We start from the raw sequence: 27,648 nt of genomic DNA, 5'->3' as shown, positions 1-27,648 counted from the left end.
CTCTGATACTAACTAACCAGTTAGTTCAATTGAGCGTGAGTGAATGTACCAGCTCAGGCCAGCATGAGCCTAATCCCCAAGAACGGATGCAGAGAAGTGAATATATATTTTAGATTTTTATTGAACCTTTTATTTAACAAGCAAAGTTAAGAACAAATTCTTATTTCACAATGACGGCCTACCCCGGCTAAACCCTCCCCGAACCCGGACGACGCTGGGCTAATTGTGTACCGCCCAATGGGACTCCCGATCACATCCTCTAGCACTGAGATGCAGTGCCTTAGACCGTTGCGCCACTCAGACCCCATGACCCCAGTAAGTGGTTTTTCGCCTTCTAATCCATGTGTCATGTCAAATATATCTCCCCCATCAATATGTGAGGTGATGACAGTCATGGTGCGAAGTGTTTTTTATTTTATTGTTATCATCTGCCTGGAGGATCAATAGATGGTTCAACTGCCCCTATAGTGGAGATGTGGTAATTACCCGTAACCCAATTCAACCTCAGGACGGATGTGATCTCTCTCTTGTTTCAGGTCTAAATAGCGGTTAAGAGGCATATGCAAGTTTCCCCAGCTGATAGAGGCTAAACCTAGAAGACTAAGTGGAAAGTGAAGGAGGGATATAGAGAGGTGAAAATAAGTGTGTATTGGCGCAAGGGTACAGGGAGGAGGCATTATTGTTATCAGGGCAGGGTCAGTAAACACCACCCTTGCTGCTTGGCGGGACAACCTTTCTATAGCGCAGACAAACCCACTAACCCATTTCCAATTTTGGAACTCGGCTCAACAACAATGCTGTCACAACTTCTGACAACCCTGTTAGTGGAAGCCCAAGAACTTCATAGGGGGTTAACTTGAGGCTGCTCGCTCATCGGTCACTGGGCATGGTGTCCAGGTTATTATTGTATATCTAGTCTACTCACCATAGCCTAGTCCGACTAGTTTGAAACTGGGTAGATTGCAGTCTTCTGTGGTTTTTTGTTGATTTTGAATTTTTTTGTTTTTTTGCTAACTATTCCTCCTCCTCCTCAGATCGGCTGGCAAGTCAGCGCCACCCTAATGCAGAACCAAGTGAAATGAACAAACCACCGCAGCCTATAACGGGACCCACCTCTGTCCCACACCCCTCCCCCTCCCCTGGACTGACACAGGTGAGAGCCAATGACAAGACCCAGCGTGTGCTGACTGGTCAGGGGAGCATTCATTAGGAAAAAACACGTGAGAACGTTTTGAAACTGGGACATGCTACCTGAACGTGTCCAATAAGGATGCACATTTTTGTTTTCCATTTTGAAATGTTTTTCTACATTGTACCCTATTGAACAAAACCCATCTTAGGCAAGAAGTTATCTAACTAACGTAGTTGTGTTTCTCTCCCTCCCTTTTCTCCCAGGCTGCCTATGCCCCAGGACAGCCCCCTTCTCTCGTCTTCGCCACCCCACCACCTCAACAAATGAACTCTTCACCGCAACCGCGACAGGTATTGCCCTCTCCATCTCTCTCATTCTATTTCCTGCTCTTTTGCTCACGCTCTCTAAATGTCCAAGCTTCTGTTACGCTGTTAACTCCAACTCTTGCTCAACTGTAACGCTTTGGTCCAACCTGTTTGTGTTTAAGTGTCTTTGGCTACCAACCTTGATCTCTTGCTCTCTTTTGCTGTCCTCCCTCCCAGTTCGCCGCAGGGCCTCGTGCTTTACACCAACAGGTACTAACTCCCCTCACCTTCCCCAAAATGTCTGTCATCCCAACCTGAAAGTAGACCGCTGTGCGTGAATGCAATTTAACTTCAGAGAAAGATGAGGCTAAACAGCCAATTTAGTACTGATCAGACCCAGCTGTAACTAGATGCAAAACCACCTGATTTTGAATTAAATATTTCAAAAAGTATCAATCCAGGCCATGAGTAGAGTGCCGGGCTGTAATCCTCAGCCCTTTCGTGGCTCTCCAGGACCAAGGATTCCAGTAGTGATGTGTTCAGGCTGCTAATTACATAGGTTGCCCTTGGTTACACCTGATTCCACCCACTGTAGGACTATACAGTAAAGTTCCTAGGCACCAGGGTCCATTGGGTTTTACATTTCACCTGTCCATGTATAAATTAGTTTCCCTAATCAGGCAAAGTGCTAGCCAACCCATCAGCCAGGCCTACGATCAAGAGGCTTGAATGAAACTAGAACACGCCTACAGTAGTTCCTTGTGGATTTAACTCTCTAGCTTTATTTTTACTTGATGGCTTCATATTTTCTGGTAGTCAGCAGCGAACTGTTAGTGGCTGAGTGATATACTGCTTCTTCTCATTCTCTCGTTCCTTCTGCTCTTCTCTTGTCCCCCCCTCACCCCCCCCCCCCCCCCCCCCCCCCTCTCTCTTGCTCTCTGCCCGTGTGTTGTGCGGCTGAAGGGCGGATACAGGGCACTGCAGGTAACAGCTTCTTTTCCTTCTCACCCTCCTCTCGGTTCGTCTAACCTAGCCTGAGTCTACAGAACTAACGTCCAAAAGTTTATTCTCGACCCTTGCCCAAGGGCTGACAATAATCAGTGATCATTTGGAAAATACTTTTGTTGGGTAGATGCTAGCTATGATAATTGTTGAAACTTGTAGCTGATCCTGCTTCAGTTTAATCCTGCTCCGTCCTATTATAGCCTAAATCCCGGTCTCCTTTGAAATACTAACCAGAGCCTGTATCCACAAAAAGTCTTTTTTTGTGGATTCAAAAGTCTTTTGACTAGGAGTCCTGATCTAGGATTTGTCCATAGAATCGTATTCAATATTATCGAAAAAGCCAAACGGATCCTAGATCAGCACTCCTACTCTGAGACGCTTTGTAAATACTGGGCCAGGATGGATATAGCCACTCCCTGTCAGTCATGGGGGATTCTCATACTCGCTACTCTATGAACATGCACCCATGAGGTTTCCAGTTTTTCACAACACAGGCTTGTAAATCCCAAACTAAAACCCCCTGGCAGTCATCGTGTGTGCAGTGTGTTCAGCTCTCTGGAGTCTCGACCTACCTCAACCATCTGAGTTTCAACATGTGACATTTTAACACCGCAGTACACACACACACACACACACAGCTCACCATTTTGCTCATACACACACGCAAATATACCGTAGAAATATACTGACAGTTTCTCTCCCCTCCATCTCTCTAGCCCTACTATGCCAACAGGGCCACCATGCCCACCAGTGCCCCCCGGGTCCAGACCAGCAGCGGGCCTCGTCCGGTGGGTCCCACCCACGTCTACCAGCCCAGCTCCCAGATGATGATGATCCCTGGGCAGCAGCTGTCCTTTGCTGGGTCCCCTCAGGGCTACTTCATCCCCCCTGGACAGGTGCCACAACCGGTCATGATCACTTTATGTTAACGGTTAACTTCACTTGAATATAGGGTTGCAAGATTCCATCAAATTCACAGCTTTCCGGAATTTCGTGGAAGTTTTGGGAATTTTGCAATCCTAATTGTATAACACCTCTCGTACAGTATTCCAGCACCAACAAGTCTAAAATCAACATACTGTTGTAGCTATACTGAGATGCAGCAAACAAGAAGCTTGACCCCTTTAGGACAGGTAACTCACTGTCCTATACCTTTAAACAGTTCTAAGTGTCCTCTCTGCCCCTCTCTCGCTGTAGTACCGGGCTCCCTACATGCCACCCAGTCCACAATACCCCGTGACCAGCGGCACAGCAGGCTTCTACCCAGGAACCAGCCCGGCTGAATACCCCACCTATGGTAAGGGGCTCTACTCTGGGCCGTGGCCCAACAGCCAAGCATGACCACAACCACAATCTGGATTAGAACCACAGGCACGACTAGATCAGCAGCTGGAACTCGAACCAAAACCTAGTGTTGAACTGCAGTCACTGCTAGAACCACAACCATGGCTAGTTAGTTAGCTGTGTTTATTTTACAGTTGCTCTTAGTCAGGGCATAAATGTAACTTTTTGGTCCACCAGCCACTGTGGCAGGTAGATAAAAACAATACATTTTACCAGCCAAAATATTTTTGGCCTGCTAAAATTACACCAACAAAACACACAAAAAACGAACAAGCGTGCTTTGTCATGTTTCTAGAACAATACATACAACAATACAATACATTACTAGTAGGGATGCAACGGACAGTGGGCCCACGGTACGGTTTCGGTATCTTTATATTTAAGAAACATAACACAGCACCCTTTAAACAATGAACTCTTTATTTTGCCTATAGACAAAACTTTCCATTCAGAAAAATGGCAGCATGACTGACTAGGCCTGGTTTCTGTCTCTACTGTATGAAATCAAGGGGAGATTAACATTCAAACTGAAAGTGCTTCTTAGCTTTGACGACCTGTAGGTTCTTTGCCTTCTCTATTTTAAATAAACAGGGTACGTACTTGTATAGGCAATATTTAAATGTACAAATAACAAAGTGCAACATCAAGTTGGTACCCTATATGAGATATCTGTTCCTTTATGTTGAGGTTCTTTTTAGGTTCTTCTGTAAAAAGATAAGCATGTCAACATTCTCTGAAGCAAGACGAGAACGGCTTGCACTGACAATGTCCCCTGCGTTGGCGAGAACTCTCACTTGCAACAGAGGTTCCCGGGACACTGAGGCACTGTTGTGCAAGTTTTGTAACATGGGTGAACTTTGACTGGTTAGTTTTCCACCACACAAAAGGATCAGCATCCACATGAAGGCAATCTGCTGCCTTGTATGAGGTGACCACCTCAATCATTTTGGAAAAGGGCTTGGTCTGCTCCTCTGCTTTGAAAAGCTCCCCAGATAACTCTGCCATGGCGATCTTCTTTTGAGGAGGGGATAATGATGCATTTTCTTCCTCTGTGGATGGCCCTGCTTGAAACTGCAAGAAAAATGGCTGGTAATAATAAATAATAATACAATTATTATTAAGTGACACATATCTCGTCACATTTTAAAGCACATGATAAAAGCAATATCATTAAAAATAGATCAAATACCTGATGTTCATGCTCCACAATTTCCTTGAGGTCCTTGTGGACTCTGTCGCAGCAGGCTGGCAGGGATTTAAACCTTGGATCAAGGGCTGTAGCTCTGTGAAGGTAGTCCAGAAGATCCCTGGCTGTGTATCTTCTCTCCAAGTCCTGAGTGATGGCCTCCCTGATGGTTGCACTGTCCTCAGGACCTGGTGCCATGGATTTGATAATCATTGTCTTTCGAGGGATCATTGATGAGGTTTCACTGCTCATGAGAGTTGTCATTGTTCGAGTAGCCAAAATGAGTTCTTCTGCCTGCTTCAGTTCACTGTCAGTCAGCATGGCTATGTCTTTGACCGACTTCTTCACCGCCTTGTCCAATACAGCAGAGTAGATGGCCGGTTGCTGTTCCACATAATGTTCCAGCATGTCACGTGTGGTTTTCCAATGTGTTGTGATGGATTGGATGTCATGGGTTCATTTGTGCTTTGGTATCTCTTGCTTGACTGTCAACTTGGTGAGCAGTGGTGTTTTTGGGGGGGGGGGGGGGGGGGGGGGGGGGTCAACACTTTTCTGACCTTCCCCAGGAGGCGGGACACTGCCTTGAGAGAGAGACTGCCCTCTTGGCTGCAAGGTTCAGGATGTGTGCAAAACATCCAATGTGGGGGCCCAAACCCATCAGCTTCACGGATGGCATTCACTATGTTTTGTGAGTTATCTGTAGTTGCTGGGATTGTGCCATTTGGTCTCTCTTGCTTCCACTCCGTCACAGCGTTCATTAGTTCAAGGGCTACCCCTTCATCAACCCAATTCAGTACATAGTGAACTGTCACAGTGAGGTAGCCTTGAGTTGCTCTGGAGGTCCAACTATCAGTGGAGAGAGCTTGATAGGGTTCGTATCCAATTTCTCTCCGTATTTAAAAAAAAAAAAAAAAAAAAGTATTTATTTAACCTTTATTTTAACTAGGCAGATCAGTTAAGAACAAATTCTTATTTTCAATGACGGCCCAGTGGGTTAACTGCCTTGTTCAGGGGCAGAACGACAGATGTGTACCTTGTCAGCTCGGGGATTCAAACTTGCAACCTTTTGGTTACTAGTCCAACGCTCTAACCACTAGGCTACTCTACCACCCTGGTTAACACGGTTAAACATTTTTCATCAGGTGATGAAATCCCGAGTCAGTAACCACTGAATAGGGCTGCAAATCTTTGGCTATGAATACTCCCACTGCTTTCGTTATTTCTTTGTTTTTCTGAATTTGTCGCAAATTGTTGTTGGAAGGCAGCAGCGAGAGATTGTTGTGTTTTTGCTAACGAGTGGACTCTCCTTGCTCCAGCTCCACCTGCAAGGGATACGGTCGAGTGATGGCGATTTAAATTACACGTTAGAAGTGTTTCCACTCGAGTAGCCAACAGTGGCAAAGCAATGCTTGCAGACTGTACTTTGTTTGTTTATTGTCTGGGGTTCTTACCCTCATCATCGTATTGAACGCCAAAATGTTCCCACACAGCGGATTTGAACGACAGCTGTGCCTCTTCAAATTTGCTTCTCTCTGTTTTGCTAGCGCTCGCCATTGTCACGTTGGAGCTGAGAGAATATTTGTTTTTAGTTTCCTCTCTCTTCATGGGGCCCCCTTAAGGGAGGTTTCCTACTGAGATGTCATTGCAAATCGTCCATTGGTTTGGTTGTTTAAGGGGAGGGGGTTGCGGTCACTGCGGTTGCCACATTTTGAGCCATTGCTGTGAGGTAAAGTTTGTCAGCCCTCAGGAGTCCCCTAATGGCCTGGGGCCCCAAGCAGTTGCCTGCCAAGCCTGTTCTCAAGTTAAGCGTCTGGTTCTGTGGATCTGAATGTACAACGTGCGTGTAGTCTGCAGCGCAATAATTACGTCTTGGAAAATGACAGGCATATCGTAATTCCGCGGTTCACGTGTGCGTGTTGAACGGTTCGACAACATACGGTGTCTCATTGCATCCCTAATTACTAGTAAGAAGTAACTAATGTGATATATTAAATAATATTTTGTCACCTGAGCCTTTAATTTTTACCCCGGAACATGACCCGTTAAACCGCACTTATTAACACCCGCTCACTTAACCCGGAAGCCAGCTGCACCAATGTGTCGGAGGAAACACCTTTCAACTGGTGACCGAAGTCAGCTTGCAGGCGCCCGGCCTGCCACAAGGAGTCGCTAGAGCGCTATGAGCAAAGTAGAGCCCCCCTGACCAAATACTCCCCTAACCCGGACGATGGTGAGCCAATTGTGCGCCGCCCTATGGGACTTCAGGTCACAACCGGTAATGACACAGCCTGGGATCGAACCCCAGGTTGTAGTGATGCCACAACACTGCAATGCGGTGCCTTAGACCGCTGTACCACTCGGGAGCCTGTGACCTGAGTCTTTTAACCAAAATACTGTATCACAGATGAGACAAAAATGCTCATGGAGCGGGAGGTTACCGTGGTAGCGCAACTCGTCATGTTTGTGCCTCTGAGATTGAGTCTGACTAGTAGAAGCGTTCTCTTCCCTAGCAGTTGAAACTCAAAGATATAAAAACAACCTAGCTTGTGAACAAAACAATGTAAATAGTGAAGAAACACAAGGACAGTCTCACTTTGGACTTTAGTTTCAAGTAAATTAGACCAACTTTTGTGCCTGTGGGTAGGCTTCTAAAAATGAATCTGACTCAGATCTTCACATGCGCAGAGGCCACAGCAAGGCTGTGTTGCAGCGCAAGTGGAAAGAGCTACAGTTGAAGTCGGAAGTTTACATACACCTTAGCCAAATACATTTAAACTCAGTTTTTCACAATTCCTGACATTTAATGTGGATCACCACTTTATTTTAAGAATGTGAAATGTCAGAATAATAGTAGAGAGAAATATTTATTTCAGCTTTTATTTCTTTCATCACATTCCCAGTGGGTCAGAAGTTTACATACACTCAATTTGTATTTGGTAGCATTGCCTTTAAATGGTTTAACTTGGGTCAAACATTTCAGGTAGCCTTCCACAAGCTTCCAACAGTAAGTTGGGTGAATTTTGGCCCATTCCTCCTGACAGAGCTGGTTTAGCTGAGTCGGGTTTGTAGGTCTCTTTGTTTGCACACACTTTTTCAGTTCTGCCCACAAATGTTCTATAGGATTGAGGTCAGGGCTTTGTGATGGCCACTCCAGTACCTTGACTTTGTTGTCCTTAAGCCATTTTGCCACAACTTTGGAAGTATGCTTGGGTTCATTGTCCATTTGGAAGACCCATTTGCGACCAAGCTTTAACTTCCTGACAGATGTCTTTAGATGTTGCATCAATATATCCACATACTTTTCCTACCTCATGATGCCATCTATTTTGTGAAGTGCACCAGTCCCTCCTGCAGCAAGCACCCCCACAACATGATGCTGCCACCCCCGTGCTTCACGGTTGGGATGGTGTTCTTCGGCTTGCAAGACTTCCCCTTTGTCCTCCAAACATAATTATGGTAATTATGGCCAAACAGTTCTATTTTTGTTTCATCAGACATAAGGAGATTTCTCCAAAAAGTACGATCTTTGTCCCCGTGTGCAGTTGCGAACCGTAGTCTGGCTTTTTTTATGGTGGTTTTGGAGCAGTGGCTTCTTCCTTGCTGAGTGACCTTTCAGGTTATATCGACATAGGACTCGTTTTACTGTGGATATAGGTACTTTTATATCGGTTTCCTCCAGCATCTTCACAAGGTCCTTTGCTGTTGTTCTGGGATTGATTTGCACTTTTCGCACCAAAATACGTTCATCTCTAGAAGACAGAATGTGTCTCCTTCCTGAGCGGTATGACGGCTGCGTGCGGCTGCGTGGTCCCATGGTGTTTATACTTGCATACTATTGTTTGTACAGATGAATGTGGTACCTTCAGGCGTTTGGAAATTGCTCCCAAGGATGAACCAGACTTGTGGAGGTCTACAATTTTTTTTTTTTTTTTTTTGAGGTCTTGGCTGATTTCTTTTGATGTCCCCATGATGTCAAGCAGAGGCACTGAGTTTGAAGGTATGCCTTGAAATACATCCACAGGTACACCTCCAATTGACTCAAATTATGTCAATTAGCCTATCAGAAGCTTCTAAAGCCATGACATACTTTTCTGGAATTTTCCAAGCTGTTTAAAGGCATAGTCGACTTAGTGTATGTAAACTTCTGACCCACTGGAATTGTGATACAGTGAATAATGAGTGAAATAATCTGTCTGTAAACAATTGTTGGAACAATTACTTGTGTCATGCGCAAAGTAGATGTCCTAACCGACTTGCCAAAACTGTAGTTTGTTAACAAGAAATCTGTGGAGTGGTTGAAAAACGAGTTTTAATGACTCCAACGTAAGTGTATGTAAACTTCAACTCCATATAGGCTTCGTAGTTCTTTGACTTTGTGCTATTTCATTTTCCAGCTATGAAACAATGGCTGAAATACTTTGAAAACAGCTACAGCAGAATAGATTTTACTATAAAAGTTTTCACACTTGATTTATATTTATTCACAAATGCGAGTGAAATGCTTGCACTGTGGAACCCTGACCACGCGCCAACGTGGCTGGTGAAGTCTTACCTGCCAATGCCGACATCTACCCGCATTTGGCAGGTGGCGGGTGTTAATTTTAGGGCCTGATCTTAGTTGATCTTACAGTTGGTCAGTCAGTTGATCTTAGGTTCTTTACCGTATGGCTTTGCTGGTTGATTGTGGTGGTTTTGCCTGGCAGGTGTTTGTGTGTATGGTGGTCTTTGTTTCTCTTAAGGATCCAAGGCTGTGTGTGTGTGTGTGTGTTTTCTTCTGGCTTTGGTTCGGCTCTATCAGTCTGTGTTCTGTCTTCTCACCTGCTGCCTCTTACTGCCTTAACACCCTGCTTACCTCTGGTCCCCTTCTCATTCATTCACTCTGCATCTGTCTCTTCCTGTCCTCCCTATCTCTCTCTCTCTCTCCTTTTTCTCTCTTCCCTTCCCTCGCTTCCTTCCTCTCCTCCCCCTGTCGTGTTCAGAGCCCTCTCTGGCTGCGAGGGAAAGGCGGGGGGGTGGGGGGAGAGGGGGCGGGCGAGAGAACGGGCGTCTCTCTCTCCACGGCGCTCCTCTCACCTCCCAGCGCTACCCCGGTGAGTAAGTGTGTGTGTTTGTGTGTTGCGCGGTGTGTGCAGGGCTGCATCTTTATCTGCATGTTTGATTTGTAGTTCTGTTTATAGTTGTTTTTGTTTGGTTTGTAGCTGACCCCCCCCCCCCCCCATTGTGTATACATTGTTTTACTTTGCTCCAGGTGCATGTGGGTCAGGGCTTGAAACAAACTTTTTGGTCCCCTAGCCACTTAAACCCCCCCCCCAAAAAAAAGAAATAAAATAACCTGGAGGAGCATGCTTTGTAATGTTTCTTAAACAAATGTATTACTAGTAATAAGTGATGTGGTAATATTGCTCAATGTTATTTCATTATTTGTGACCGGCTACATCTTAAAATATCTCAGGTCTTCGCTAGCAGTTGAAGCAGACCCATTGGAGACAACCCAGCTGGTGAACAAGACATTGTAATAGCCAAGGAAGATAGTCTCACTGTAGTAGACTTTAGAGTGAATTAGACCAACATTTCTGCCTGTGCTCAGCGCTTCTAAAATCAGTCTTCAGCACTTCAATCACAGTGCCCACAGCTCCCCAGCCAGGCAGTGTGGGAGCTGGCGTATTATAGTGCTTTGTGTGATTAGCTACCAGCTATTTATTTTGCTGTAAATGTGCTCGTTCTTCACTTCTAACTCTATTCTTATTCGCAAATGCGAGTGAAATGCACTGCCAACGTGGCTGGTAAAATAGACGTCGTACCCGCCAATGCCAATCAACCCGTATCAGGCGGGTGTTTTTATTTTAGGCCCTGTTGTGGTTATTTTAACATGTTCCTATTTCAGTGTGTGGTTATTTCAATGCTTGTTTAGTCTTTATGGTATGTTTGTGGTCATTTTAGTGTGTGATTGTGTTTTGCTTTCCGTGCTGTGTTTGATTCCCCCCCACCACACAGCAGGTGCCTACTACCCGGCCCAGCCCCAGTACAGCCACACACCCCCTGTCCAAACGGCGCCTGTCATGATAAGCCCCGCCCAGCCCCAGCAACAGGCCCTGCCGCCTCAGCCGCCGCCGAGCCAACCACCGGCACCCAAGAGGGAGCGCATAGCGGTACTGTACCACAAACTAATCTTGCTTTTCCACTTTAAGACTAAACCCCTGGTGTTTGACCTGAAGACGCAGGCTTTTGATTTTCCGCCTGAAAAAGACCCTGACATGGGGCCGGACTGGGACTTTTCTGGGTGCGTGAACATGACAACGGTTAACTGTTAGCATATCAATTGGGCCTTTTCCTTATAAAAAGCAACTGTTCAGGGGATTCAGAAGTTGTTGATGCTGCTTTTAACAAGTCGTTAGTGTCAGCCTACACTGTTGAGAACACTATTTCCCTAGTATAATACCAGGGTATATATTAGGAGTGGAAAAGCCCTATAAAGGTCAGAGGGCAGCTGGTATACTATGACCTCGCTGCTGAGGTCAGTGCAGGAGTAGTACATCTTGCCCCTTACCGCTTATACAGGGTCAGACACGGATATCTTCTCCCCCCTCCCCCTTATGGTTAAAGATAGAACCAGGGGGATGGTAATCTGTTCCTAGATCAGAATTGGCCTCAGGGTAATGTGACCCTAGATATGTGATTAAAGGCAACTAACCTCGTGACACAGATGGAGATTGAACAGCGGGAAAGAAGTATAGATTAGTTTAGATGGTAAGAGGGATGGCGGGAGAAGAGAAGAGGGGACTCATTTATTTAGGCCTATTTAACCAGGGTTGTATTCATCAGTATATACCGTAGCAAAACGTTTTGCGATGGGAAACGAAAACGGATAGCCAGTCCCTTCATTGCGTTTTTCATCTGTTGGCGTCTAGTGAATACTGTCCAGGCTAGTCGATTTTTAAGAATACATTCTTATTTACAGTGACGGCCTGGCGAGTGATGGTTAATATGCTAATGTGAAGTAGTCTGACTGTTGGCTGTTCAACTTCATCCTTCTCTTCAGATCAGAATACGAGACCCCAACCAGGGGGGCCGCGATATCACAGAGGAGATCATGTCCGGGGGAAGGGCCACCTCCACCCCCCCATCACAGGTATGCCTCGCAACCCACTGGGGCCTGCCTGTTCAGGACAATGTAACCTCACAGACCATTCAGGAACATTGTTGTCCAATGATTAAAACTCTATTGCTGTTCACATCCTGAAACTTTGTGATTGGTATTTATCATATGAGGACATCAAATATACTATGTAGGGAAAAAAAGCAGAAATGTATCATGTAGAACAGATACGAATGTCTCAGATGGAACCGTGTCCGCTCTATACATTCTAGTTCTATACATTCAACGCTAAATGTTTCCCATCCCTCAATACATCCCCTGATTTCGCCACCTCCTTGGGATCGTTCCCAGTGATGAGCTCACAACGCAAGTTTGGAATCTTGTGTCTTTGAGATGATTCCACAGAGGTGATGTCATAGAGGAGACCAGGAAGTTTGGAATGGAAGCCAACTGTTCCAGAACGGTTGCATTCAGTTAGTGTTTACTTTTAGGTTGTTGTGTCTTGTCTCCAACTCTCAACTCGACTGGTTTTGATCAAGGCAATAGGATAGCGTTAGAAAACACTGTACAACATATTTGTGTTTATTTTTGAAATCTACTATACGCTAGTTTTGACGGTGCTCCTCGTTTTCTGCCACTAGTTTTCCACTGCAGAGGGAGAAGGTCCTTCCCAGACCAACGGAGAAGTTACAAAGCCCGTCACTATGATGACGAGAACAGGTGAGCGTCCTCCCAGGTCTTGTGGTACTACAATGTCTTTACATACTGAGATTTTCCACATTACATAGAGAGTAGAACAGCATGACGTAAACAATGAACTTGATCTTCAATGATTGATTGATATTACGTACTTGTTCCAAAACGGTTCTGAACTGATTATTATGTATTTTTTCAGATGACAACACGGAACCCACAGTTTCCAAAACGATGGCCGCCGTGACCCCGCCTCCTGCGTTAGTGACCCCAGAGCCTGCCACCGTCCCAGCTGAGGCCAAACAGGAAAAAGATAGCCAGGCAGCCCCACCTACCGAACAGATCGTCAGCCAATTGGCTGTCCCCACGGCTGCGGGGAAGGCCGAGGAGGCCATTCCACCAGAGGAAGACCAGGCCCCTCCCACCTCCCCCTCCCCCCCGGCAGCTCCTACCTCCCCTCCCCCTGTAGAGGTGCAGACACCACCCCCCACCACCACCATCGCTCAGGTCAGCGACACGGTGGATGCCGGTGTGAGCCTGGCGGGAAAGGCAGTGACTCCCGAAGCTCCTCCCATTGAGGAAGAGCCATCGGCCGCCCCATCAGCCGTCGAGAAGCCTCCTGCCCTGGTAGCGGAGAAAGAGGAGGCAGAGAATAAAAAGGAAGAAGTAGTAGTGGTGGAGGAGGAGAATGTAGAGGAGGTAATGGAGGAGCCTGTGCTTACCACCAAGCCAGAGGTAGTGGCGCCTGTTACGGTGGTGGTCGCTAAAGAACACACTAAACCCGCTCCACGACCTATGACCCCCGTTGCCAAGGCAACGATCACACATTCCGCCCCGGCCGTGAAGCCGGTGGTGTCTGTGGAAGCACCCACTAAAACTGAGAGCGTGGTCGAGCCGACAGCGGCAAAGCAGGAAAATGTTGCTGCTGTGCCCGTGTCTGCCCCTGTTCCTGCCGTCACTCCCTCTGTCCCGGAGGCGGAGCCTGCCATGGCCCAGAAGAGCGAGGCGCAGACGCCACTGTCCAACGGCCTCCCCCAGGAGTACCCCGACGAGGTAGACGCCCCCGTGCCCGCACAAGAGCGGACAGCAATGCCCAACACAGAGCCTGCCGCTCCCACACCTCAGGAAACTGCTAGCCCTGCAGCTGCTGCCGTGGCAGAGGAGGGGGAGAAGGAGGAGAAAGAGGAGGATGCAGCCATGGTGCCCTTGGCCAGTAGCCCTTCAGAGGACACGTCTATGCAAGGTGAGAGGGGAGGGTTTTTACTGGTCGGGCTCACTTGGTCAGGAAGTACTGTGTGCACCAAGGGTTTGGCTGGCGCAGACGGGTTCTAGATGGTGTGGCTTCAGGTTTTGACGTAACTGTTTGATGTAACCCTCTTCTCCTAGCTGCTGTGTCTGTGCCAAAGAAGAAGAGGAACATGAAGGAGCTGAACAAGAAGGAAGCCATTGGAGACATGCTGGATGCCTTCAAAGAGGTGCGTTTGTATCTACTCCTGTGCCTGCTTGCGTAGAACAGAGCGGCCTTCTAAAGTCATGAGCGATTCTGAGCAGTTGTCCATGACCACTTGAAGGTGCACCCGTGGTAAACCTTGAAAAACGTGTAAGATTGTTACTCCCTTCACAGCAGTCCAGCCGCTACTCCGGTTGGACTGTTCATTAGTCAGTGCAAGAGCAACTTGGCATATGGCACCGTTGGTCTCCTCTTTGTGCCTAGGGTCCTGGTATATCTGGCGAGACAAACATTTCACTTCACCGCAAGTTTTAGTCAAACTTCCGGTATGCACATTTTAAACTTGTTCTCTCACAAACAAACAAAAATGTAAGAAAAAAAGATTGTCACCCCAAATCCTGACAGCATTGTAGGGGTCTCAACTTCATTCTACTCCGTCTTACCCCTCCAATTGTCCTGTCCCTTCTCCCAACTCTCATCCATACAGGAGGAGGCGGCGGCGGCTGCCCCCGAGCCCTTGTCCACTCTGGCGGAGCCCACCCCTGTGGCCCCTCCCCCTTTGGTGACCGCCGACGCGCCAGACGAGACGTGGGAGGAGAAGGAGGACAAGCAGAACGCCGACGCGCCCCCGCTCAAACCAGGCGACCTTAAGTACCAGTACAAAGGAGGTGGGTGGTCCACTTCAGTTATCTTCGTTGACGCCGGCAATTTCCTGTTAAGTGAAAAGTCTCATTGTGAATGGTCAAAGACCCCATCATGCATGTGTATGGCCAGCGTTATCCCTCCCGAAATGCATGTCTCTTCAAGAGTGGTCTGATAGATTTGGTTGGATGTGTTCCAACAACGTTAAGCAGTATAAAGAGTCCGTCGCCCATTCAAACTCTCCCACTCCGACACCCTTTCCTCCCAACAGAGCAATGGAAGCCTATCGACCCGGAGGATAAGAAGAGGTACGACAGGGAGTTCCTGCTGGGCTTCCGGTACATTGGTGCCAGCATGAACAAGCCCGAGGGCCTGCCTCTTATCTGCGATGTGGTGTTGGATAAGGTAAACTATACCATTGAAGGAAAGAAATAACAATTTAATGAGCCAATATGGTTATTTTTTTATTTATTTTTTATAGGCATCCAGTTAGAAATGTATTATTCACAACTAAGTAAAGCAATTATGCTCCCATAGCTCATTCATGTGCTTTTCTAGTATGTCCCGATACTAATTTCAATGTTAAATTCATAGGTTTTTAATTCTCTCCTCTCTGTAGGCTAATAAGACTCCCATGCGCCCAGCGGAGCCGGGTCGCAACATGATGAACGCCGGGCCAGACTTCACCCCCGCCTTCATGGGTAACCTGGGCAGACAGTCCTCCGGAGGTGGGGGAGGGGGACCACGGGGCCCTGGAAGGGACCATATGGGAGTGAGTATCGCAGTGTGGGTCCGTGTATGGAGTTATATAGTGGACACTTAAAAATATTTTAGGGGGTAGATCATATTTAATATTGCAGAGAGATTGAGGCTTAATTGGAAATTGGTCTCCATTTCCAATCCCCCATATATATTTTTTCTTTGGAAATATATTATTTTTAATATACTATATATACACAAAGGTATGTGGATTTGGCTATTTCAGCCACACCCATTGCTGACAGGTGTATAAAATCGAGCACACATCTTTGCTGAAACGGGTTATATCCATCCAGATGCCTCTGGTGTCAGTACATATAGATCCTATAATTCAAGACCAAGATCAACCTTTTTTTGGGGGGGTTACGTGTGGGCTGTTGTCTCTTGGAAAGCATTAGTCATAGTTCAAAGTATGTCATTACCTCACTCTCCAAATCATAGAAATCAATCATTTGTCACACGTTGCTTGAAAACAAATGGTTTAATTGGTCGACCACCCGTAATTTATTGAGAGCATTTAAAAATGACCATTGAATAGTGTTCTAAGACTGGAACTGCTCTCTACCTTGTTTATGTCTAAAGCTGGGCTCAAGTTGTGAATTGATTGACAGACCAGTGTGTTTGAAGTTCATAGACATCATGTCCCTCTTATCTCCTCTACATGATGTTCTTTCTCTCTGTTTTATCCCTCTACCCTTGGCTAGCAGCATACCACCCTGCATACCACTGCTGGCTTGCTTCTGAAGCTAAGCAGGGTTGGTCCTGGTCAGTCCCTGGATGGGAGACCAGATGCTGCTGGAAGTGGTGTTGGAGGGCCAGTAGGAGGCGCTCTTTCCTCTTGTCTAAAAAATATCCCAATGCCCCAGGGCAGTGATTGGAGACACTGCCCTGTGTAGAGGGCCGTCTTTCGGATGGGACTTTAAACGGCTGTCCTGTCTCTGAGGTCATTAAAGATCCCATGGCACTTATCGTAAGAGTAGCGGTGTTAACCCCGGTGTCCTGGCTAAATTCCCAATCTGGCCCTCAAACCATCACAGTCACCTAATAATCCACAGTTTACGATTGGCTCACTCACCCCTGTAACTATTCCCCAGGTCGTTGCTGTAAATGAGAACCTGTTCTCAGTCAACTTACCTGGTAAAATAACGGGAAAATTAAAAACTCACCCATCTTGCTTTCTCCCTCCTGTCTTTCCCTTCTTCGCTCTCTCTCTCTCCTCTCCCCCCAGCCCCCAGGACCCCGGCGCTCCCAGCAGGGCCAGCGCAAGGAGCCTCGCAAGATCATCATCTCCTCATCGCTAGGTGGCGACGTGGAGCTCAACAAGGCAGAGAAAGCCTGGAAGCCCGCGGTGAAGATGGCGGGGAGCCGCGCGACCGGCCCCGAGGAGGAGGAGAGCGACGACCCCGAGCAGGCCAAGACCCAGGAGCTGTTCAAGAGGGTCCGCTCCATCCTCAACAAGCTGACCCCTCAGATGTTCCAGCAGCTGATGAAACAGGTCACAGAGCTGACCATCGACACGGAGGAGAGGCTGAAGGGGGTGATCGATCTCATATTTGAGAAGGCCATCTCCGAGCCCAACTTCTCCGTGGCCTACGCCAACATGTGCCGCTGCCTTATGGGGGTGAGTGACGTGACTGACATTGTTTGGGCATTTTGTGTTTGTCTTTTTTTCTTTCATTCTCTCTGCCTCTACTTTGAGCCATGTGTTTGGACCAGTGCAGTAGGGATGTAACGCGTCACCGGTACGCATTGGTACCCGATTCAAATGTTAAAGATACAAGTGCATCAGTCAGAAACTGTATTGAACTGTTACGAATTGCCGGTTAACAAAATAAATGTTGCTCATTACATTCTGCCTTCTGAAAATAGCTCATTTTGTGACAACCGAGTTGTTCTGTTCATTGGCTATGTCATAGCTCGTTTTGTAAACGATAACTATTGATACATTACTAGCTTAAACAGTTAATGTGCAAAGAAAACATGACAAGTTCTTGTAGTGGGGTGGTAGATGCCTTATCTCCCTTATGGCTCAGATCAGGTGTCTACGTACATCATCACACACACACACACACACACACACACACACACACACAGACACAGACGTCAGCTCAGACAGATCCAGTTGAGAGAGGCCCAGCTCATGAGCTCCATCAGCAGCAGGCTTTTACGTCCTCCGAAACATGACCCGCCTAACCGCTCTTAATTAACACCGTCCTGCTCAACCCGGAAGCCAGCTGCACCAATGTGCCTTAGCAAACACCTTTCAACTGATTACCGAAGTCAGCCTGCAGGCGCTCTGGGCCCGCAGCAAGGAGTCGCCAAGTAAAGCACTCCCCGGCCAAACCCTCCCCTAACCGGGACAACGCCGGGCCAATTGTACGCCGCCCTATGGGGCTCCCGGTCACGGCCGGTTGTGACACAGCCTGGGATCAAAGCCGGGTCTGTAGTGACACCTCAAGCACTACGATGCAGTGCCTTACACCGCTGCGCCACTCGGGAGTCCCTAGCAGACTTGAATTTAGAATGGAAAATGGACTGAATCACACCGAATCGTTTCTAACTAAAATGTATCATTTGGGAGCCCATGTATCTAGATGCGTATGGAATCGTCTTGAAAGGGAAAGATGCACATCCATACACTGCAGGATAGGGATGGAAATGAAGAACTCGAGGAGCTGAGAAGCCCTCTTTCGTTCTTTTCTCCCCCTCTGTTTTAATTCTGTCTTCATCCATTTGTTTGAGTGTACTTTTCTAAGCCAGTCCTCTACTGAACATAAACGAAACTGACCTTGAACTAAACATGACTTGTTCCTTGTTTCCTTTCCTTGTGTCCTCCCAGTTGAAAGTGCCCACCACAGACAAGCCGGGGGTGACTGTGAACTTCCGTAAGCTGCTGCTGAACCGCTGTCAGAAGGAGTTTGAGAAGGACCAGGACGACGACGTGATCTTTGAGGCCAAACAGAAGGAGATGGAGGCCGCCAAAGAGGTACGACATCACATCCTGTCTACACAACCTCATAACAGATGCATTCTGTTATATTCATATCCAACCCTTGTTCATATTGCCAATATCACAAGATTGGTCTGTATCCTCATAAAAATCTAAATCCATTTATTTGACTATTCATTTGACTTGCTGTTTTTCACTTTTGCCGAGGTCTGTTGCTGAACTAGCAAAGATAGAATCACATTCTGTTCCGTCCCTAACACTCAGAGCAGGTGCATTTTGGGCAATACAGCTTTCTTTACTTTCAAATGACCTTTTGACCTTTCACCTCCCGTCTCCCAGGAGGACAAAGCCGGTTTGAAGGCGGAGCTGGAGGATGCGAAGGACAAGGCGCGCCGGCGGTCGCTGGGCAACATCAAGTTCATCGGCGAGCTGTTCAAGCTGAAGATGCTGACGGAGGCCATCATGCACGACTGCATCGTCAAGCTGGTGAAGAACCACGACGAGGAGTCGCTGGAGTGCCTCTGTAGACTGCTGTCCACCATCGGCAAGGACCTGGACTTTGAGAAGGCCAAGGTACGCGGAGAGAGACACATACACAGACACACAAAGGCATGTGTGCACACTAATGCACAGGGACGGACACAAATACTGATATCGGACATATTTCCTCTGCAGAAATGTGAATGGCAACACACACACCAGTCTGAGTGTCCCTCTGTTTGTCCCTACAGCCTCGTATGGACCAGTACTTTGCTCAGATGGACAAGATCATCAAGGAGAAGAAGACCTCGTCCAGGATCCGCTTCATGCTGCAGGACGTCATCGACCTCAGACGGGTACAACTACACCTCCCTCCATCCCTCTCTGTACAATGTTCTCTCTTTTCTCATTTCTCTCGATCCTCTTTCCCTCTTCCTCCCTCCATCTTTCTGTATCTTTCTGTCCTTCACTTCATCCCCTCCTCCCTCTCTCCCCTTCAGCGCTCTCTTTCACTTCCTCTTTCCTCTCTGTTTGTCTTCTCTCCAATAGTATCATTACAATCATGGTGTCACAGCAGTAACCATACTCTAATTTATCAGATGGCTCTAAAGACGTTGCTAAATCTTAGACTTTGAAAGAGTACTCCCCCTTTCTCCCTCCACCAGAGCGGCTGGGTGCCCCGGCGAGGGGAGCAGGGCCCTAAGACCATAGACCAGATCCACAAGGACGCTGAGCGAGAGGAGCAAATGCAGCTGGTCAAGGTCCAACAGCAGCTTATGTCAAGGAATGACAGTGGTGGTGGTGGTGGTGGTGGTGGTGGTGGTGGTGGTGGTGGTGGTGGAGGAGGTGGTGGAAGAGGAGGAGGTGGTAGCGGTGGTGGTGGAGGAGGAAGAGACGGGAGGGGGGGAGACCGAGACAGAGGAGGAAGAGATCAGGGGGGCCGTGGGGGTCAGCACGGCAGCCAGGGGGCTAGGGGCAGCCAGCCCCAGGACGAAGGCTGGAACACAGTGCCCATCTCCACCAAGAACAGACCCATCGATACCAGCCGGCTCAGCAAGATCACCAAGGTGAGCGGCGGTTTTAAGGTTCACAACTAATTAAGGAACGTGTTTTTATTACTAAACCAACACGAATGGGGTTCCTAATTATGAGAGGGAAGGTAAGCAATAGTGTATTGATTGTATTTCAGTAGCTCATATGGATGCTTTTTGCGATCACATGACCAGGTGAAGAGTTTGTGTTCTCAGGGATATTACTTGCGTCACTTCAGTAGCCATTTTTACCAAGTCGAGTCCCCGTTGAGATGGATATACTTATGTCATCACCTCTGCTCTCAGCCTTTAACCTTTTGACCTCTCCCCACACTAGCCTGGTGCTCTGGACTTCAACAACCAGCTCCTTGCGCCCCAGCTCGGGGGTAAGGGCATGTGGGGCAGCTGGGGCAAGGGCAGCAGTGGAGGCACCACAGGAGCCAAGCCTGCCGCCGGAGCTGAACCAGGTAGGGCCACACATGGGCGCACACGTGCCAAACACAGGGCAACCTAAACAGGGAGTCGGGTAGAAGCCTACTTCATACAAACTCAAACACACACCGACATCCCTCACACAAGTGTAAAAAAACAACAACAAATGTGTCACACTGTACTATACGCACTTAAAATGCATGCATGCACACCTATATATACACACTTGGCATTTGTGTAATATGTGTGTATTGATCTCTCTCTCTCGCTCATTCCTTCCATCCTTTTGTTCTGTAGCAGCGGAGACTGGCCGTCCGGCCACTGGCAACCGTTTCTCTGCCTTGCAGCAGCCTGCTCCACCAGCGTCGTCCTCCGACGCTGACCGCAGGGTCCCCCAGAGGTCAGTACTTCTCTTGCTGTTTTGCTTTCCGTTTCCCCTCATTCTTCCCGATCTTTCTCTCTGCCCCCCGACTCTTGCTTACACACCTTGATTTTCTACCCCCCCCCCCCCACACTCTGCCATCTCTCCTTCCTCTCCGCTCTCCAATATCTCTCTCCTTCTCCGTAGGTCCAGCTCCAGTCGTGACCGCGGCGGGGACCGGGACAGGTTCGACAGCTTCGAGCGGCGCGACAGCAGTCGGGACGCCCGCCCGCCTGTCACCAAGCGCAGCTTCAGCCGTGAGACAGAGGAGCGTAGGAGCGATAGTCGCACCCCTACGGAGCCCCCCGTCCGGCGTGTAGCCAGCATGTCTGACGACCGGAACAGAGGCAGCCGAGACCGAGGAGGCAGTGGTAGCCGGGACAGGGCTCCTAGTAAGGAGGCTGTTGGTAAGAGACTATACACACATTGACACACGCACACTTCTACACATACGTCATTCACACAAGCTGGATACATGTGTATAATGTGTTTTTGTGTACAATAGTGTGTGTAACTGTGTGTGTTGTATCTGTACAGTGAAGCGTGAGACAGGCCCCACCCCTCCCCCCGCTGCTCCGGCCAAACCGGCCATGACTGAGGAGGAGCTGGACAAGAAGTCCAGAGCCATCATTGAGGAGTACCTCCACCTCAACGACATGAAGGTACACACACACACACACACACACACACACACACACACACACACACACACACACACACACACACACACACACACAGGCCACATCGACAACATGAAGGTACACACACACACACACACACACACACACACACACACACACACACACACACACACACACACACACACACACACACACACACACACAGGCCACATCGACAACATGAAGGTACACACACACACACACACACACACACACACACACACACAGGCCACATCGACAACATGAAGGTACACACACACACACACACACACACACACACACACACACACACACAGGCCACATCGACAACATGAAGGTACACACACACACACACAGGCCACATCGACAACATGAAGGTACACACACACACACACACACACACACACACACACACACACACACACACACACACACACACACACACACACACAGGCCACATCGACAACATGAAGGTACACACACACACACACAGGCCACATCGACAACATGAAGGTACACACACACACACACACACACACACACACACACACACACAGGCCACATCGACAACATGAAGGTACACACACACACACACACACACACACACACACAGGCCACATCGACAACATGAAGATGCACACAAACACACACACCATCAGTTTTGTGTCCATGACAAAGGTAAACACACACAATCAGAGGCGGTTGCATTGCATAGCTACCTGCTGTAATACTAAACCCCTGTCCTTCCCTGTCCGGGCCTGTAGGAGGCGCTGCAGTGTGTAGGGGAGTTGAACAGCGCCCCGCTGCTCTTTGTGTTTGTGCGGAGCGGCCTGGAGGACACTCTGGAGCGCAGCGCCATCGCCAGGGAACGGATGGGCCTGCTGCTGCATCAGCTCCTCAAGGCTGGCACCCTGCCCACAACACAGTACTACAAGGGGTGAGAGGCAGAGAGAGTAGTGCCCTAAAGACCAGGTTGTGTGCATTTCTCAAATGATGAAAGAGAGTGTGTGTTTTGAGGAAGCCTGTCCACAAGATAGTTCTACAAAATGATTAGTTTGCCTTGTTTTGTGGGTGAGAGAGCACTGAATAAGGTCTTTACCTGGTTATGTTTTAATCACAGGCTCCAGGAGATCCTGGAGGTGGCTGAGGATATGGCCATAGACATCCCCCACATCTGGCAATACCTGGCTGAGCTCATCACCCCCATGCTCCATGACGGAGGCATCCCCATGGGACAGCTCTTCAGGTGAGGCCCAGGCTCTATATAGGTTGCGTAGGCCCCGACTCCGGCGGTCACTTGCATGCAACAGCGTTGGTTCCAGAAAGGCTTTGACAGACGCTTCACCTTGTGGATGAATAGTGAAGAAGTGCTAGGCAAAAAAATCTACAGTTTGAGACGGGTGTAAAGAATGAATGAGAAGTTTAAAGGAACGCTCAATAAACTTTTGCTACTGTGTGTGTGTGTGTTTTTCCAGGGAGATCTCCAAGCCCCTGATTCCCTTGGGTAAGGCTGGTCTGCTGCTGGTGCAGATTCTCAACTTACTCTGCAAAGGAATGGTAAGTGTCTCTGTGCAAGCAGCTCTGTGGGGTTTGTGTGTGTGTGTAAATGAATTGTGTATTAGTGATTTGTTAAAAAATATATATGATTTTCAGACCCATAAGAAGGTGGGTGGTCTGTGGATGGAAGCAGGACTCAACTGGAGAGACTTCCTGCCAGAGGATGAGGACGTCAATAAGTTTGTGACTGAACAGGTCAGTGTGGGAGACGGGTTTAAACTTGTCTTTTTTTGTGCCACTCGATCTGAATGCCATTTAAGATCGGTGGACTGAACATGCGACTGCCTTAAATAAATGAGAGGATTTTTTTTGTTTTGGTTAAGGAAAGTTAGGTGTAGGTGTGTTTGGCAACGAAACCGATGCGTGCAAAACGGACCTTGTTGGCTTAGAATCAAAGGATCACTGACAACAGCGTGAACTATATTTTGTCTCCAAATGTTCATTGAAAACATACAAAAAGATTGCACAATAAGCATTGGTTGACTCCAATTGCATTGTCGCAGTTGTTGGTTAGCTAGCTAATTTTAGCCATATTTGCATAGACGTGACATAAGTCCAAACACCTCAAGAACAAGACACAACTAACTGAAACAAGCCACCTACGATTCCTCACACGGCAGCTTCTTTACATTGTAGATAGCTATTTGACCTTTCAGAATCATAACACTCTGCGACGCGCGCGAACCATTTTCGTGACGTGGTCAGGCAACCTGTCTGAGGGATCGGAGTGTGCCTTCCGTAGAGTTCCTAATGTAATTCTATGGTGTGTTCACTCTTTCCAGAAAATTGAGTTTACCCTGGGGGAGGAGTCGGATGAGACCAATCAGAAGAAGCCCATGAGCGGGGAGGAGCTTAGCAAACATCTGGACAGACTGATCCAGGACAAGGCTAACAACCAGCGCATCAGAGACTGGGTCGAGGTGTGTGTGTGTGTGTGTATGCATATGCAACTTTGTGTATCAGCAGGTCAATTGAAAGTTTAAACACGCTATCTACATCTAAGTTTTGGGAAAGCAGGCTCTGTGTGGTAAATATTTACCCTCTCACTTACAGGCCAACCTGGACGAACAGCAGGCGGCTGCCAACCAGTTTGTGCGTGCTCTGATGACCTCCATTTGCCAGTCAGCTGTTATATGTGAGTACCGCAAAGCCCATATATCTGGCCCTTCTGTTTGCATACCTTACAGATGCTTCCAACCTCCTTTCTTGGCATGCATGCTGTTGCCCGGTATATCGTGTGTGTGATGGAGGGAAAGCAAGGACAGTGCTATGTATTCGGTGTCAGAATGTTCCTGACTTCTGGTTCTATGCTCAATCGCTGGTTCATTCTGATATCTGTCTGATTGGCAACGGGGGCATCAAGTTGGGTGTAGAATGAGTGTTGGTCGTTTGGTGCTACTCTAGGTTTATGGGTCTGGGTTAATTTTCCTATGAATCGGGTTGACTGGTTGGCGACTACTTTGTAAGAAGAATGGGGTTGGAACGTGCATCCATCCTTTCTCCCTCTCTCTCCACCTTCACTCACTCAAACACGCTCCCCCTCCTTCCCTCTGTCCAGGTGAGAACCCGTACAAAGTGGATGTGGAGCAGATTACCCAGAGGGCCAAGCTGCTGCAGCGGTACCTGAGTGACGAGCATAGGGAGCTGCAGGCCCTTTACGCCCTCCAGGGACTCATGGTGCACATGGAGCAACCGGCCAGTGAGTACAGTACTGCAGTGTGTGTGTGTGTGTGTTTCACCTCAGTTCTGTGAGGTTGTGTAGGATTGTGGACAGCGAGGCTAGAGTCACTCCTTTACAACCTCATTGTCCTGGTGTGCTAGAGTGCTCGCAGAGTAAACCTCTTTGCCTATTCATTGGCTGTAGTCTCTTGTGGCCCAGCCAATCACCAGCTCAGATACAGACCCTCCGTTTTGATGTTTCTTTTTGTCGTGAACATCCACAGCCCTGCAGTTGCTTCCCGTTCCGTGTAGATTTTGTGATTGTCGTTCACATTCTGCCCCACTGGCTTTGTCTCCTGTCTCGCAAAAAAAATAAAATGGGATTGTGTAAAATGAGCTTTGATTGTTTGTGTGAATTAAAATGTTTGCTGAAGGAGTATGTATTTATCCACATTTCTCTATCAGATGGTGTTGTGGCTAGATTCATAGTTCAGGAATCATGATTATGGCTGTGCATCTTAACTACCCTCTCTGACTGTGGCTTCCTCCCTTCGCCAGATCTGCTGCGGATGTTCTTTGACGCGCTGTACGACGAGGACGTGATCAAAGAGGAGGCCTTCTACAGGTGGGAGTCCAGCAAAGACCCCGCAGAGCAGACCGGCAAGGGCGTGGCCCTTAAGTCGGTCACCGCCTTCTTCACCTGGCTCCGCGAGGCCGAAGAGGAGTCCGACAAGGACTAAATGGCCTCTCTAAAACCACCACCACCACCCTCTATGGCTAGGGTGGTGTATTGCAAGGGGAGCCCGATGAGAGAATTGGACTCTATGGCCCTTTTTTTTTTAATGTGGCGGACTGATATCGATCCTCAACAAGGCTTTTTAGAGAGGGACCTGACATGCAATCACTTTCTCTCTTCTCTCTCTCTCGCTCACTTCCTCATTCTCTTTTCCCTCTTTTGTGATGGCGTGTGTCCGCCGAAAATGAAATAAATGATTGAGATGGATTTTGCTTGTGTAAACGCGTGGAATAACTACTACGGTCACTGCATATAAAACCCTTTTGACTTGTTGTTCTTGACAAAACAATAACAAACCAACACGCTGCTCTTTGTGGTTGTAGACAAAATTATATTATGCAACATACTATATGACACGCAAACGCATAGAGACAATGGTAGAGGTGTCATGTAGCATGTTTTTCCCTCGGAGTGGAGTATCATGCCATGCGTGTGTGTGACGTCCGATCGAACACAGAGCTCTGTCTTCTCTTTTTTTGTGTGTGTGTGCGCAGCATGGTTGAAGTGTGTTTCTTTTAATGATGTAGACGAGGTATGTTTGCTTATCAGCTGACATCAAGCGTATGTTGCCGACTATAGAGGCGCTGAATGGCTTTCTGAGCGATGGTTCTTTTCCTTTTTTCCACTTCCTGTTTACCGCAGTACTGGGACTTTGAGGACAGAGAAACAAGATGGGGGATGGATTGTGACCTTTGACCATTAGCCTCTGACCTTGGCTACTGGAGGACGGTGGGGGTCTTCTATATGCTTCCTTAAAGCCTACCTTTCACTTCCTCCCCCAGTAGTCAATCCTGACTGAGATACTGCGTCTTTTACCTCTCCTGTAGTTACATGATGAACTGTTGGGCGCGTTCTTTCTCGACCCCTGTCGAATGAGAAAACAAACCCCATAACTAGAGGACTCTTAATGACAAAAATCACCATTAAAACTTGAAACCTACAGAAATCAACTTGATGAAATAAGAAAGACAGAAATGATCCGAAAGCCTTTTCTACTCTAAGTGGAATCACATTTCAGGAGCGTTCTGTACATATATATTAAAGTTGTTTTTTTTGTCAGTTTTATTTTTCAGAAATAATAAAAAGAAATTACTGATGTAATGTAAACTATAAAATGCTGAATCATTTTCCAACAGAAGTGGCAGTTTGTCCAGATGCAGAGAGGGGTGCTTTAGGTCATCCATTGATTAGTTTTATTGGACTTTTGTAAATATTTTGTTGCTTTCTTTATTATTTAAGGAATTACTGCTTCTTTTTGCATCATAAACTGGAAAAGAGGAAACCGAAAATTGCAAATAAAAGACTTATCAAGTTGCTGAGCGGAGTTTGTACATGCATGTCCCAGGTCTTGCGTTAAGGGTACTGTAGTGCAGGGGTTTTAAAACTTTTCTTGCCCGGGTAAAGTCGGCAACCCAGGGACCCCCATCACATGATAGCAACAAAAAGAATGACTTGTCTTATCAGGGGAATGAGGATGGCAGGTAGAAGTAATCCAATTCAAAATGAATAGATTTGATAGACTGTTTAATTATTTTCACCTTCCCACAGTTCATTGGAAGAGGAAGTGTTAACTCTAACAGCCTGTTAGCTAGAAGGGTATATTGGTGGTGAAGAGAATTTTGCTGTTGTAAATCAAATTTTCAGCAATAAAAGATTGTTGAGCTGAGAGAAGTTTGCCGTTTTAAAGCAAGTTTTCTGCAATTCTATGCATGTTGTCATGGCTTTTATTTGAGTGTTAGTCCTCAAAGATGGTATCGTTTTAAAATATGTGGTTCAATATTGTTTCTGCATGCTTTTCTTCTGATTTTGGTCGTTTCAGTTCTCACAAACTGTTTATCGATCCTGAACATTACCACCGCCTTATGCAGGAAAAAAACATGTAATTAGCTCCAATTACTAATTTCCACCATATTAATTTCTAACATGTTGGTGCCTGTATATATATGCTTTATTACACCTACAACCCTTATCACATCCTTATGTCACGGGAACATTTATGAATTTAAACAGGTGTCCATGTGCAATTCAGGCACTGTGTTTGGATCAGGAGT

At 47.4% G+C, this 27,648-nt stretch overlaps 1 protein-coding gene and 2 non-coding genes across 3 annotated transcripts; all 3 read left to right on the top strand.

Moving 5' to 3' along the window:
* The first annotated feature begins 1,035 nt into the window (after positions 1-1,035).
* On the top strand, positions 1,036-26,911 carry eif4g1a (eukaryotic translation initiation factor 4 gamma, 1a). The gene is made up of 32 exons (XM_055867189.1): positions 1,036-1,153; positions 1,396-1,482; positions 1,675-1,707; positions 2,401-2,421; positions 3,159-3,338; positions 3,640-3,739; positions 9,952-10,062; positions 10,967-11,121; positions 12,012-12,101; positions 12,710-12,788; positions 12,964-14,004; positions 14,148-14,236; positions 14,699-14,879; positions 15,125-15,258; positions 15,473-15,625; positions 16,841-17,233; positions 18,452-18,598; positions 18,902-19,135; positions 19,294-19,398; positions 19,708-20,109; positions 20,411-20,540; positions 20,803-20,905; positions 21,074-21,333; positions 21,464-21,588; positions 22,350-22,522; positions 22,706-22,831; positions 23,061-23,142; positions 23,239-23,337; positions 23,925-24,062; positions 24,196-24,277; positions 24,701-24,841; positions 25,360-26,911. Exons 1-32 carry the CDS (start codon positions 1,079-1,081, stop codon positions 25,539-25,541), a joined length of 5,451 nt encoding a protein of 1,816 aa, XP_055723164.1. The 5' UTR covers positions 1,036-1,078; the 3' UTR covers positions 25,542-26,911.
* LOC129814619 (small nucleolar RNA SNORA57) lies at positions 24,340-24,471 on the top strand. Its single transcript, XR_008753330.1, has one exon. It is a non-coding gene; the product is annotated as a small nucleolar RNA SNORA57 (small nucleolar RNA).
* LOC129814625 (small nucleolar RNA SNORA3/SNORA45 family) lies at positions 24,915-25,045 on the top strand. Its single transcript, XR_008753336.1, has one exon. It is a non-coding gene; the product is annotated as a small nucleolar RNA SNORA3/SNORA45 family (small nucleolar RNA).
* Positions 26,912-27,648: the final 737 nt, after the last annotated feature.

This window comes from Salvelinus fontinalis, chromosome 17 (assembly GCF_029448725.1).
Source record: "Salvelinus fontinalis isolate EN_2023a chromosome 17, ASM2944872v1, whole genome shotgun sequence".
In the NCBI taxonomy this organism is placed as follows: Eukaryota; Metazoa; Chordata; class Actinopteri; order Salmoniformes; family Salmonidae; genus Salvelinus; species Salvelinus fontinalis.
Note: the sequence above shows the minus strand (reverse complement) of the source record. Positions and strands in the feature narration are given on the sequence as shown.